General features: G+C 43.1%; 1 protein-coding gene across 2 annotated transcripts in view; it reads left to right on the top strand.

The window, feature by feature from the left end:
• The first annotated feature begins 1,460 nt into the window (after positions 1-1,460).
• Positions 1,461-13,250, top strand: part of HDDC2 (HD domain containing 2) — a 16,875-nt gene continuing 5,085 nt past the window's right edge. The window contains exons 1-4 of one of the 2 annotated variants that reach the window (XM_075924107.1): positions 1,461-1,933; positions 4,087-4,208; positions 7,885-7,987; positions 11,279-11,347. In XM_075924107.1, coding sequence (XP_075780222.1) covers positions 1,868-1,933; positions 4,087-4,208; positions 7,885-7,987; positions 11,279-11,347 — 360 coding nt within the window. In that variant the 5' untranslated portion in view covers positions 1,461-1,867. The remainder of the gene's footprint in view (positions 1,934-4,086; positions 4,209-7,884; positions 7,988-11,278; positions 11,348-13,250) is intronic. The other variant, XM_075924106.1, reaches the window with a different exon arrangement.

Genomic DNA, 13,250 nt, shown 5'->3' with positions numbered 1-13,250 from the left:
TACCAATGGGCTGTGTCTACACTGGCCGCTTGAATTGCCGCAAGAACACTGACTTCCTACTGTCTGAAATCAGTGCTTCTTGCGGAAATACTATGCTGCTCCCGTTCGGGCAAAATTCCTTTTGCGCAAAGCTTTTGCGCAGAAGGGCCAGTGTAGACAGCTCAGATTTGTTTTGCGCAAAAAAGCCCTGATCGCGAAAATGTCGATCAGGGCTTTTTTGCGGGAAAGCATGTCTAGATTGGCACGGATGCTTTTCTGCAAAAATTGCTTTTGAGGAAAAGAGTCCGTGCCAATCTAGACGCTCTTTTCCGCAAATGCTTTTAACAGAAAAACTTTTTCGTTAAAAGCATTTGTGGAAAATCATGCCAGTCTAGACGTAGCCATGGTGTTTCTATTGCTAGGTTACCCAGCTCAAAAACTCGGATTCAATAAATAGGGGAGCATGCGGCGCTCAGCAGATAATGAAGCATGGACACTCTTCCTATGTACTCTGGAGTTTAGAAAGGGGTAGTGTGTCCCCAGCCTTCTTTACATTAGATATCTTTCTTAATATTTCCCAATTGCCACTACCAATCTTCAGAGGGCTAGTTTAGTCAAGATGCTAATAACCACTGAAATTTTAACTATGATGTCATCCTGACTGAGCAGGTTCAAATGACACAGTAATTGAAGTGTTGGTGGACCGTTTACTCTAATGCTCTCATCATCACTGCCATTGGTGTAGGGATAGCAAGGGAGAAGTCTTTAAAGAAAAATGTCTAGGGTAGCCCCATCTCCTGAAACACAAGCCCTTCTGAAATGCAGCCCTGGCATTAGCATAGGTCGGTATTTTTCATGGCAAATTCAGGGCCAGTAGAACTAAAGCAGGGTCACTTAAAAAAGGGAAGAAGCTGGTGCTTTTGAAAAAGATAGTATTACTGACAGTGACTCGGCATTGCCTTTCTTTGAATACAAGTACAGGCCCTGATGCTGCCAAGACTTAAGTATACGTGCTTAACTTCAAGCGTGTGAGAGGTTTCACTCAGTAGGGATGGAAGGGGTTGACTGGTTAACCCGCTACGCCGTAAACAGGCAGCTTATCGGCCTGCTTACAAGGTAACTGATTAACTGGCCTAGGCCGGACCCTGCCTGCGGCCACAGCACCTCTCAATAGGCCCGGACCAAGGCTCCCAAGGCTCGCAGCTGGGACTGAAGCAGCGCCACCTGGCCACGGCAGGGCCAGGGCTGGAGTAGCTGGGCCGCAGCGGCTTCCTGCCAGTGGCCCGTCGCGCTGCTGCTGGGGCGGGAGGTGAGTCACGCCAGGGCTCCCGGGTTAAATGCAGCGTGAAAGGTCACGTCACATCCCTGCCGCTGAGCCGAGCCAGCGGCTCACTCGCCCGCGTAACGCTCTGCGCTTGCTCCCCGCATCCGTGCGCGCTGTGCCCGCGGGCCGAGCGAAACACAAGCCCGCAGCGGCGCTTCCCTAGCCGGCCGCAAAGACTATGGAGCGCGCGCGTGCTCCGAGCGTTCCCGGGGCCTTTTATCCCCCCCCAAAGGCGCATTTGTGCGGTCACTGATCCGAACGCAGCAGGCGGACGCTGCGAGCCCGGGGGAGCGCAGCGAGCCCAGCGGCTCTGAAGCGGGCTCCGACTCGGGCAGGCGGCCAGTCAAGCGGCGGGGCCCTTTGCCGGCGAGTCGCAGCCTCTGCCGGGCTCCCCTCCTGCGTCTCCCGGGCAGCAGCGGCTCGGGGGGCGGCCGGGCCAAGCGCCCTTCTGCGGCGGGAGCTCGCCAGGGAGGGCGGGGCGGGGCTCGTTTTCCACCACCCCTCGGGGCAGCGTGGGAGGCGGGCTCTGCGCTTGCCGCGGCTTCTTTCTCGGCCGGCAGCCCCATGGCCGCGGCCCCGCTGGGCGCCGGGAGCCTGCTGCAGTTCCTGAGGCTGGTGGGGCAGCTCAAGGTGCGGGGCCGGGCGGGCGTGCGGGACGGGGGGTGGGGGCTGGCTCTGGCCACATGGCGGGGCGTCTAGGGGCTGCCTGGGGGCAGGTTAATTCAGCCACCCGCGCTCAGGTTGGAAACCAAATCCGGCCAGGCTGCAGTGACTCGCTGCCTGTGAGTGGGTCTTCGCCGGGCCTCCTCACGTACCTGTGGGGCGAGTGTGCAGGGGCAGATGAGCTGATTTGGCCCAAGGCCTAGTTTGTCCTAGGATTGTACTGGAATCTCTAGGACTCACGAATCAGTCTTTAAGAACAGATTATGTCCTGTGCTGAAACCTTCAGGAATACATCCAGGCTAAATGGCAACCTGCTAAGGCTGCAAATGGGAGTCAGATGCAGATCTATGGCTAGAAATTAAGGCCCTGTCCGTGTACATGATTAAATGGTTAACCTTCACCATTACACACAACAGTGAAGCTGAGTGCCCCAGCTTCTGTTTTCTAGTGGGAGTTTTGTACTTGAGGCTGCCTGAAGTATATGTTGTGTGTGTGTTCCTTGCCTCATTTTCGTTGTGTGCCTTATGTTCTACCCTACTGACCTTGTCACCTGTTGGGGATTTTGGACTGGATCCAAATCCTTATAGATAGCTACACACACAAACAATGTGTTTCTCTGGACGTAGCTTTAACTGCAGCGGATGTATTAAAATATGAGCTCTTAAAAAATTCTTTAATCCCAAAACCCAAAAAATTCTTTAAATCCCGAAACCCAAAAAGTATTTCCTCCCAGTGCAGAACAGAGTGGCCTTGGCAAAAACAATTCCAAGCAGAAACACTACGGCTGTGTCTAAACTGGCAAGTTTTTCTGGAAAATCATCTGCTTTTCTGGAAAAACTTGCCAGCTGTCTACACTGGCCGCTTGACTTTCCGGAAAAGCACTGATGATCTCCTGTAAAATCATCGGTGCTTTTCCGGAAAAACTATGCTGCTCCCGTTCGGGCAAAAGGGCCAGTGTAGACGGCATAGTACTGTTTTCCGCAAAAAAGCCCCGATCGCGAAAAAGACGATCGGGGCTTTTTTGCGGAAAACCGCGTCTAGATTGGCCACGGACGCTCTTCTGCAAAAAGCACTTTTTGCGGAAAAGCATCCTGCCAATCTAGATGCGCTTTTCCAAAAATGCTTTTAACTGAAAACTTTTCTGTTAAAAGTATTTTCGGAAATTCATGCCAGTGTAGACATAGCCTACTAGTGGTGCAGGTTGGCATGTAGATGGGTGGGAGGCTGCAACTGGCAAAACAAATACAAAATCCATTCAAATAGTGAAGGCCTATGCTCAGTACAGGCTGAACCTCTCTAGTCCAGCACTCCGTGGTCCAGCATGATTTTAGTTAGCTGGTTGTCCATTTTTCATGGATGTGGCCAAGTTTCCCATGGTCCTGTAAAGTTTGTTTATAGTCACGAGTCCTGGCTTTCAGTGTTCTGTGCTGTTATTTAGCTCTAATTTACCCTTAAATGTCTTCAAAGGGCCCAGTAAGCAGTGGAAGTGTTGGTAATGCTACTAGACTATATTAACCTCTGGTGGTTCAGCAAATTCTCTAGTTTGACACTGGTCAGGGCCAAAGGGTGCAGGACTAGAGAGGTTCAATTTGTACAACCTACAGAAGTCATGTGAGAGACAAACCACCACCAAACAAAATGAAGGCAGATGATTTCACAAATCAGAGTAGTGTCACTGACTGAGCATAGGGCTTATATTAGAAACTCTTCAGTTTAATTATAGTTCCTAACTTCACTAATATTGCAGAGATGGAGTGAAGATTAATTACAGTACTTTTGTGACCAATGTTTTGAAGAGGTATAGTACTATTGAAACACTGAATATTCTTTAGTCACATGGAATGTTGTATGGGATATTAAGCTGAAATGGTCTCTGAAAACTGAAAAAGACAGATTTTCTGGTGGTATGTGCTATTGCTGTGTTTTATACTTTATTGCAATAGAGCTTATCACAGGATTAAACTAACTCTGTAACAGTTATTTTTCAGTAATGTTACTGAGGTCTTATTCATGCATGAGAAGGAAATGTTACCTTTAAAGGGACAAATTTTTCATTTGGTATCTTTTAAGCTAAATTCTTCAGAATGTTATTTATTATTGTTAAAATTGTCTCCAAACAGAGAGTACCACGAACAGGCTGGGTGTACAGGAATGTAGAGAAACCAGAGAGTGTATCCGATCACATGTACAGGATGGCAGTCATGGCTCTGATAACTGAAGATAAACAGCTTAATAAAGACAGGTGAGAATACTAATGGTGGTGATTAGACCTATCTCAAGATTTGGGAACTGAGAATTGTTCATCACAACATCACACTCTTCTGAGGCATTTTAGAATGCAGAGGAGGAATCCAAATTCCTGGTTTTTTTCCACTCTTGAACAAGTTGCTATGTGACTTCTGGAGTTGAGGGTTGAGGAATTATTTTATTAACTAAAAGTGGAGGCGTGGACAGGCTGCCAGGGATGTTAAATGATTCACCATTAAGTATGAGGCGTACCAGTATGCTTATTAGTTCAGTCTTTCAGGTGAACTCCCGTGCTGGCCAGCCACGCTGGATCGGTGCATCCCCAGTCATGGAGGAGCTGGGAGGCAGGACCTCTTGTCCATAGTAAAACTGGGTGGTTGGCTGAGCGGTAGGCCCTAAGTTAAAATAGTTAATCGGTTAAGCGATAGTGTTTAACCGGTAAACTCTTTTAACAACTCTATAGACTGCTAACACAGAATAGCTTACAGCAGTGTTTCTCAACTTTTTTTTATAAAGTATCCCTTAAAAAAAAGTACCCCCAGTACCTACAGTTTTCAGACCCACACAATTTTTTTTTCTACTGTTGCAACACATTTGTTTAAACAACTTAATTGTTGTTGGGCGGGCGATGAAATTTTTGGGTGTAAAAAGTACAAAAATAATAAAGCACTGTAAAACTTAAATTCAATTTTCTCCAAATTTCAGTTGAGTTGACATAACCCCCAGACTTCTCTCGAGTACCCTTATGGGTACTCGTACCACTGGTTGAGAAACACTGGCTTTAGACCATGCTTTCTCTCAGAGATGTACTTAAGAAGGCTGAAGAATCCCATTCAAAGAGGAGTTTGAAGTGCATGGTGAAGCAAAATCTGTATCTTGTGTAGCTTGTGACCGAGATTCTATTAACTCTTGAGAGAAATAAAGAACCATGAAATTAATTTAGTGTATGAAGGAAAACATAATTACAGTTGGAACACTTGTTAAGAATGGTACAGTATCATATTTACTTTGTCAGCTTTCTGAAGTGATAATGTTAGACTACTTTAACTTGGAACTCAGTTTTTCTTATTAACCTTCAGGAAGTATAAACCACGTAAAATCATGTTTCTGATGCTGACTTCTCCTATACTGTCCACAAGAATGCTCTTAATGGCCTAGCAGTGGACATATATGGCTCCTTTTTCAATTGATAACTCAGACAATCATACTCTGTGTTTCTATGGCTTTATACCCTGTTTAATTATTGACATTAGTGAGAGGTGAGTCTACAAACGTTGTAAAACAATATAATCAAAATGGTAGCATTTTAAACTCGCTCTGTATGAGTCTCTAACTTTTAGGTGCAAGCCACTATATAATAAGGCCTAGAGAGCTGAATGACATGAGAGAAGTTCCATAACCACTTTGTGACAGAGATGGAGTAGATTGCTGATGCCCTTCTATGGGCAGGAGGAAAACACATGATTTGAACAGAAGCATCCCTTAAGGGCAGCGGGATGAGGGGACGAGAGGATAGAAGCTGGAAAAAAAAGACTGATAGGAAATGAAGAGAAATAAAGGAAAAAGGTCATGTACAATTACATCACGTGGAGGCAGACAACTAAATATTGACACATTTTATGATTTTTATACAAATTCTAGAAGTCTAAACACTAAGATGTATGAACCTGAATGCTTGATATTAGATGAGGATTGGTCCAGCAACATCTGTGGTCCAGTATGATTTTAGTTAGTGGGATGTCCGCTTATCATGGGTACGACCAAGTTTTCTGTTGTGCCATAAAGTTTTACAGCCACCAGTCCTGTCTCTGTGTTCCGTGCTATCATGTATTTCTAATTTACCCCAAATGTCTTCTAAGAGACGAGGAAGCAGTAGAAGTGTTGGTAATGCTGCTAGATAATATTTTTTTTTAAATTATCCTTTTGGACAATTACTTCTGCTAGAACAGGCTAGGCATTTTAGAACTCACTAAGCAAAGAATTAAATGTAAGTGTAATAATAATACAATTATGAAATGCAGAGGGCAGTCAGAACACTAAAACAGAACACATGTAGGAAGGGACACCTGGACATATGCTGCCAGCTGTGAGGGCTCTGCTGGGCTGCCCACGTGCACAGGTTACAGGGGAAAAAACTCCAATATAAAATTGCAGAACCTCTAGCAGTGTTATGCAAGCTATCATTTAAATAGCTTCTTTAACAAATGATTGGAGAATACCTACTATAACTGCTAATTTTCTATAAAAGGTTCCAAAGGTGATCCTGACATTTAAAAGCTGGCAAGCCTAATTTCAGTGACAGGAAAAACTGAAAAGTAAGGAGAAAAGTGATAGAGGTCTATAAAATCATGAGTGGTGTGGAGAAAACGAATAAGGAAGGTTTATTTACTCTTTCAAATAACACAAGAACCGGGGGTGACCCAATGAAATTAATAGGCAGGAGGTTTAAAACAGTGCCTTCTGGTAGTGCATTAAACAACATCTGTCACTTTTTTCATTCTCTCCCCAGAGGGAGAGGGGAGTGCAGTGCTTGCAGCAGTGTGTTTTGAGTTTTAAAAAAATAAAATACACATTTTCCCCCTTCCTCTCACTATAGGGCTGTGTCTACACTGGCAAGGTTTTTCCGGAAAATCATCTGATTTTCCGGGAAAACTTGCCAGCTGTCTACACTGGCCGCTTGAATTTCCGGAAAAGCACTGATGATCTCATGTAAAATCATCAGTGCTTTTCCGGAAAAACTATGCTGCTCCCATTCGGGCAAAAGTCTTTTTCCGAAAGACTTTTGCCCGAAAGGGCCAGTGTAGACAGCAAGGTAGTGTTTTCCGCAAAAAAGTCCTGATCGCGAAAATGGCGATCGGGGCTTTTTTGCGGAAAAGCGCGTCAGGTTTGGCCACGGACGCTTTTCCGCAAAAAGTGCTTTTCTAGAAAAGCGTCCTGCCAATCTAGACGCGCTTTTCCGAAAATGCTTTTAACGGAAAACTTTTTCGTTAAAAGCATTTTCGGAAAATCATGCCAGTGTAGATGTAGCCCTGGGGTATGCTAAAGAAGGCAATGTGTGTGGGAGGGGGAAGGAGGGAGTGGAGAGACATGCCTTTCTTGTAGATCGGGTGGTGGAGATTGTGATGGTTTTTAGGTTCTGGAGCAACTCTCTACCACAGTAGGCCACAGGCCGGGGGCTGATCCCAGATACTAATTAACAGGTTCCCAGTAAGCATCACTCAATAACACATTCATATCCCTATTTGCTAATTGCTTTTAGTGCTTTTTAATGGGTCGTGGCTAACTTAGCTACGTAATACATGTGTGTTTTGTCAGATGGCATTTTGAATGTAGCAGGGCTCCATGCTTCTTTATACTTAGTAAATGCAAACGTTGTTGTCGTGTGTAGTGTATAATGTCCTTAGCATTTATATGATGGGGTTGGTAAATGATGTGCTAGGTAACTACACTGCTGTGACTTATTATTTTTTGCTTTTTTTTTGAGAGAATCTAGCTTTTTTGTTTCTATCCAAATATCTTTTCATACATAACAGTAACTAGAAATTGGGATCCAAATATAATATGGAATGGAAAATTTGTCACTAATACAGATCTGTTAAAATATAAAGGAGGAAGAGTTAATATTGCTTAGTAATGTGACTATAATCATGCAGTGTTTCTTTCCTTATCAGATGTGTACGATTAGCCCTGGTTCACGATATGGCGGAATGCATTGTTGGAGACATAGCACCTGCAGATAACATCTCCAAAGAGGAGAAACATCAGCGAGAGGAGGTTCGTATGGTTGCAGATTCAGCCTGTTGCTCTGTAGAACTTTGTAAAGGCATTGCACTTTATTTGTAGAAGTGAACAATTAGTTATTTACATAACACCAAAGTGCACAATAATAAGAGAAAATATTTTGAAAGAACCCAAACATCAACCACCTGCCAAAGAGTTGACTTTCAGTAGTCTGAGAGATTAATGAATCTGCTTGTGTTTGTCCATGCTTATTTTCTGGGCCACAAGTCAGGAGAGGGACAGATAGTTAATACTAGACCTGTGGCTTTCAAATATTTGGATTTGCTTTCACATAGCAAACCTCTTAATGCGACTCCCCTTTATGTTAAAAACAAAGGATGTTACATTAATGTAATGGGGTCTTGAGGCTGTAAGCCTTATGTAGCTGGCAGTTTATGACCCACATTTAACCACCTTGTGACCCCTTGAGAGGTCATGATCCCCAGTTTGAGTATTCCTGCACTAGACCTTCCAAAGTACATGCAAACTTTGTCTGATTATCTGTTTATTCTTACAGTAACCCCTGTGTGGCAGGTAATCAGTGAGCTGACAAACCAATGTAACTGAGTACAATATCAGGGGTGGGGAACCTCTTTTGCGTTGAGGGCCACTGACCCACAGAAAAATCAGTTGGAGGCTGCATACAAATGGGAAGCATAAAAATAAAAAACCCCACCAAAAACAAACAAACAAACAACAAAAGCAAAAAACTCCAACACACCTCACTGATATGACCCCAGACTTGGAAGCAGAAAGCTATTCTCCACATTCCCCTCACACACCAGAGCCTAGGCGTCCCAGCCTAGTAGATTGTATGCGCATAACCTCTATGGCCCAGCAGTGGGGGGAGGAGGGTGCCCTGAGTCTCAGGGGCTGGATTCAATCAAGCTGGGCCTGAGTTTTCCCCACCTCTTAAGTACATCGTTTTTGGCTTAAATAATGGCTACAAATACATCATTAATCTCCATTAATGTCGTTCTGGCTGTCTGTATTATTTGAAGGAAAAAGGCAAAGTTTTCCTACAGTCACCGCTGGAGGGCACCAACTTTCTTGATAATCTTTTTCCAAGGGATACAGCGATTTCTCTGTCATTCTTATGCTTACTTTTTTGTTTTGATTTAAAAGCATTAATTCTAGCAATATGTTGCTGGTGGAAAGTAGGTCATAAAGATTAGAGGACTATTCACTGTAACGTTGACTGTTCTGTTCTCTGTTCACCTGTTTGGAGTGTGCTGTTTTAAAAGAAAATTGTTTCCCTAATGCAGGGGTGGGCAATAATTTTAGACAAGGGGCTACTTCACTAATTTTTGAAGTGGCCCCAAACCACCCTGGCTGGGGCAGGGGCAAGATACTTCTGTTTTCCCCATCCCACAGACCCTGATTGGCCTGGGGGAGCACATGAAGTCTTTGCCTCTGCCCTCCCCCTTCCTAGAGAGACCTGCTAACTGTTCTAAACAGCTGGTGGTTCCCTCTAGGCATCCGCCACCATGGAAGGCATGAGGAGAGTTGGCGTGTGCCCCCTTTCCCCAGGCTAATCAGGGTCTGGGGGCCGGAGGAGTGCATGAAGGCCCTTGCCCCCGCCCTGCAAGGGGTGTGCGGCACTTGCAGGGCAGGGGGAAGGAGCGAAAGACTTTGTGTGATCCTCCTGCCCCATGGCCCTTGATTGGTTTGGGGTGGGGGAGTGGCAGAGCACCTGTGGGCTGGACCCACCAGGTTGACAGGCTGAATCTGGCCTGCATAGGCCCCTTTGGCCACCCCTGCCCTAATACCTGCTAGGAATGTTTTTCCACTAAGGGCCAGATTTCTTAATGACATTTAGGTGCTTAAAAATATAGGTAGATTCCTGATACTAGTTTCAAAGGAGCTAGGAAGCTGTCTGCATCTTTAGGACACTAATTACCTCTACAGATCTGGCTCTAGGGGTCTGTTGCTTCTCCTGGTCCCATTAAAACAAAAAGGAAGATAGACATTGCTTTATAGGGGAGCAAGATTGAGCCCCAAATATTAATACTTCTGAAGTGCTATGTTTGTTTAATATAACATCTTGACTACGTCTAGACTACATCTCTTTTTCGTAAAAGGGATGTAAATTAGACGTATCGCAATTGCTAATGAAGCAGGGATTTAAATCTCCCCCGCTTCATTAGCATAAAAATGGCTGCCACTTTTTTTCGGCACGGAGCTTTGCCGGAAAAAAGCGCCAGTCTAGAAGCTGATCTTGCGGAAAATGAAGCCTTTTTCGAAAGATCCCTTATTTCATAGAGGGATAAGGGATCTTTCGGAGAAGGCTTTATTTTCCGCCAGATCAGTGTCTAGACTGGTGCTTTTTTCTGGCAAAGCTCCGTGCTGAAAAAAAGCGGCAGCCATTTTTATGCTAATGAAGCGGGGGAGATTTAAATCCCTGCTTCATTAGCAAGTGCGATATGTCTAATTTACATCCCTTTTACGAAATAGGGATGTAGTCTAGACGTAGCCCTTGAGTGGCAAGTTTAGATACAATTGTATATTGGCATAAAACTTGTCTTGCTTTTATTGTTGTTTGTTTCCACACTCGGTCCTAAGTATTGCTTGGGAAATAGAGTATAATGGGAATGAAATTGATTAGTTAGATAAACATGCAATCAGTTTTGTTATTCCATCAAAACAGTGTTAAACAGCATCTTAGTTTGGGAGCAGTGTCTGATTAAGCACCCTATTTAAAAAGTTCATTTATCCCAGAATGCATTATCTTAAGGGTACATTGTTGCCTGACTGCAGAAGCTCATTACTTTTCTTCTCATTTTCCTGAGTGAGTAGAGCTATGTTGCACTGTTATTCAGACAAGTAACAACTTTGTCAGGGACGGGTGCTGTATTTGGTGTTATTTCTGTGGAATGTGCTGGTAGCACCAGAAGTGCTGCCATTATGTTACTGGACATATTTGTTAAGTCAGGAGGGCAGAGCTGGTAAATGGGGGTCAGTGCTCTGGCACCTTAGTTTGTTCATTTTGTTCCGAGCTCATGTCTAGATTGCAGGAGTTGGTTGTTGGATGGTACAGAGGACTAGCACCAAGCAAAAGAAAATAATCTGAAGCAGTTTATTGAACAGTTTCTGGGTGCAGAAGCTATTTTGTACCCATTACTTTTATTTTTCCATCAGCAGAGTTAGTACTGTATGTATGCAGCTGTGGAGAAAAATAATTCAATGTTGTTTATGCAAAGGTCAGATTTTATTTCCCAGAAAAACAAAGGAACAGGTATTGTACGTACTTAGATGGCCAACTGAAAGCAGGCATCTGTCTTTCAGGCAGCTATGAAACATTTGACCCAGCTACTGTCAGAGGACCTGAGAAAAGAAATCTATGAACTTTGGGAGGTAAGCATAAATCACTTGATGCATATATTATTACTGATAATAGGATCAATCTATTGTCTTATTTTCATGTTGCTTACTGAAGTTCATAATCTTTGTTCTAAAAACTTTACAGTGAGATGGGTTTGGAATTTTGGGAGGGAGTAATGTTTGTTTATATGGCAGCAACTTTCTGAACTTTCATAAAGGAAACAAAATAATTAGGTATAATGACCCTCATTGTGCTCGTTATACCTATGTATCCCCACTGCATTTGAAGGATTGATTTACTCAGCTGAGGGAGGGATTTTGCTTGTATATTTACCTGGTCAGTGCTATTCTATACACAGCATAACCTTGAAAAGGACTGTGGCTTTAACTTTGACAGTTTCTTGAATGAGAATTTCAACTAAATGAAAATAATAGATGGTAGTTCAAATTAACATATACATAAAAATGAAAAATAATGACATGGACCTGAAAATATCTTCTCTTTAGACTGGGGGGGGATCTGTTAGGATATTGATCTGATAGGTTATTGTGATCTTGCAAAGAGACCTCTTGCTTTTTGGATAAGATCTTGTATTAACTGCAAATTAAAAAAACAACAACAAAAACCCTGCTTTCCCCAAAAGTTTGTGGTGCTATAAAAAACAAATTATTTTCTCCAACATGTCTTTCCATTGTATAGTAACTTTCCCTCACCAGTTATTTGCAAACTGTTGTATATTTTACTGTAAGTAGGTGGCTGTGCAGTCCCTCACCTCTGATACTGACATTCTTATCTGTTCCACTGGCATTGTATTTAAATAAGTTGCGGGATAGTTGTAGACAAATTCTGCCCTCAGTTATGTCTTCCTTGGCTTTAATGGATTGTTGTGTTGGAACGTAACTTTAAAAATCCAGGTCTGCTGTCAATTAAACCAAGTTTAAAACAGCAAATCAGAGAAAACTATAATGTCTATTCCCTGTATAGCAGAGAGGCAGGAGGTTTATTACAGGTAAGAGTTGAACTGTATCACAGGATTCCTTGTGTATTTTATTTTTCCTTAGCTCCTGTAAAAGCTGGGACAGGAGTGGATTTCCCATTGCCTACAGCCCTATTACAGTACACATTAGCTTTTTACCTTTCTCATTAAATACCATCATAGATACACCACTAGGAACTAAAAAGAGTGTATCAGAAACAAAAATAAACATCTTCAGGGTTTCCTGCACAGGAGTGGCAGTGTATCACACTAAAAATATACACAAACCCAGCTTTCACTGCTGCTAAGCAGCTAGTTCTATTAAAATTGCTGAAATATTCAATCAGAATTCTGCTCTGTTACGTAAAAATTATACCATTGATTTTAGCATTCCCTATAGAAAGTGAGAACGAATTAGCACAGATTTGCGCTGGGGATAGGAAGGACAGAGTCTGTAGATTCTCACACTGACAATACAGCTGGCTCCTGACTTTGATGTCCTTGAGCTGACTGTCACTTGTTTCAAGTGGATGGATGGTTTTGAAGTGTGAAGAAAGGTATAAGAGGTAAATGGGGACATTAGCACATTTCCCCCCTCTCTGCATTAGCTTTAATTTTGTGTGTGTACAACTACAGTAATCTTAAGTCAATATCTCCAATTTGTTTTAAGAAACCAGTTACTGGCTCTAAGCAGGATGGGGAAATTGTGCAGAATCTCAGCTAAATGTGAAGAATTACATTTACAGTCTGGTACAATGTTTCATTAAAATAAACCAATGTGGAATATGAGCTGTCCCTGTTGTGCTATGTGCATGAGAAGGCAAGTGTAAAATTCTCAATAGATCAATCTGCTACCCATGCTTAATGTATTGTACTGAAGCAGACGTTTCTGAGCAAGACAATGTCATGATAAAGTTTTCATTTATAATGCTGCCAAATAAAATGTGAACTTTACCAAC

Source organism: Pelodiscus sinensis, chromosome 3 (genome assembly GCF_049634645.1).
Source record: "Pelodiscus sinensis isolate JC-2024 chromosome 3, ASM4963464v1, whole genome shotgun sequence".
NCBI classification, from domain to species: Eukaryota; Metazoa; Chordata; order Testudines; family Trionychidae; genus Pelodiscus; species Pelodiscus sinensis.
Note: the sequence above shows the minus strand (reverse complement) of the source record. Positions and strands in the feature narration are given on the sequence as shown.